The sequence below is a fragment of the Frankliniella occidentalis genome, unplaced genomic scaffold, assembly GCF_000697945.3.
Source record: "Frankliniella occidentalis isolate FOCC.00 unplaced genomic scaffold, Focc_3.1 Scaffold3934, whole genome shotgun sequence".
Lineage (NCBI taxonomy): Eukaryota > Metazoa > Arthropoda > Insecta > Thysanoptera > Thripidae > Frankliniella > Frankliniella occidentalis.
This window is the reverse complement of record NW_026270986.1, coordinates 2,165-3,166: the sequence shown is the minus strand read 5'-3', so window position 1 is coordinate 3,166 and position 1,002 is coordinate 2,165. Positions and strand designations below refer to the sequence as shown.

The 1,002-nt window shown below is 66.9% G+C and overlaps 1 protein-coding gene across 1 annotated transcript; it reads right to left on the bottom strand.

The window, feature by feature from the left end:
* Positions 1-5: 5 nt before the first annotated feature.
* On the bottom strand, positions 6-1,002 carry LOC113207618 (rap guanine nucleotide exchange factor 4; the record flags this gene model as incomplete). Its single annotated transcript, XM_052276677.1, has 3 exons — positions 680-1,002; positions 267-594; positions 6-179 (listed from the first exon to the last, which is right to left on the bottom strand). Coding segments are annotated over exons 1-3 (825 nt in total), but the record flags the coding sequence as incomplete, so codon positions are not given.

The following is a 1,002-nucleotide window of genomic DNA, read 5'->3' as shown; positions in this document are numbered from 1 at the left end:
GCGTTGGAGAAGGGCGCGACGGGCTGGCCGCACGGCGGCAGCTTCCACTTCTGCCCCGAGGCGGCCGCCCGGTCCTCCTGGTAGCGCCGCAGCTGCGACATGACGTGGTGCATGAGGGAGGCCTCCTCCTGCAGGCTGGGGTGCGTCATGGCGTCGTGCTCCACCTCGCCGGCCAGCTCCTGAAACAACACCGGGCGACCGGTCAGCTGGAGTCCTAGGGCGGTGGCGAGGTGCCTTCCGAACACCCCCGCAGGGCCTCCGCTCACCTCGAGGAAGGCGAGGGAGTGCGGGTCGTCGAACACGGGGTGGCGGACGGTGTGCACCCAGCAGTTGACGAACTGCACGACGCGGCGCTTGCACGCCAGCAGGAAGTCCTGCTCCTGCGTGGGGCTGGGCTCGATGCGGTAGTGCCGCGAGAGCTCGGCCACCAGCTGCTGCGTCGGCATGAACACGATGTGCGTGAGGAGGAAGTCCTCCAGGAAGGGGTCGCCGTAGAGGGCGTCCTGGCCGCCGGGGCCAGATGAGCTGCCGACGAGGCGGGTCTCCAGGAGGTGCTCCAGCATCTTCTGCGACGTGCCCGCCATCACCGTGTACCTGGAGGCAGGGACGGCGACGATGGCGGTTAGAAAGTTTCAAGTGCGCGGTTCAATGGCGGCCGACACAGAGAAACTACGCTTACTTGAAGTGCGAGTGCGCGTTAGAGATCTTCTCGAGGATGAGCACGTCCTGGCCGTGCTCTTTGAGGCGCACCGTGTTGGCCTCCACGTCGCGCAGGATGCGGTTGAAGTGGTCCTTGTCCACGCGCAGGAAGTGGCAGTTGTTCTCGCGCAGCACGATGGAAGCGGCGCGCGGCGCGTCGTTGATGAGCGCCAGCTTGCCGAAGTCGTCCCCCTCGGCCAGGGTGGTGACGACGCCCTTGCCGTGGATCACCACGTCCACGGAGCCGCGCAGGATGATGTACCAGCTGTGGCCCTCGTCGCCCTGCTGGAACACTGGGGACAT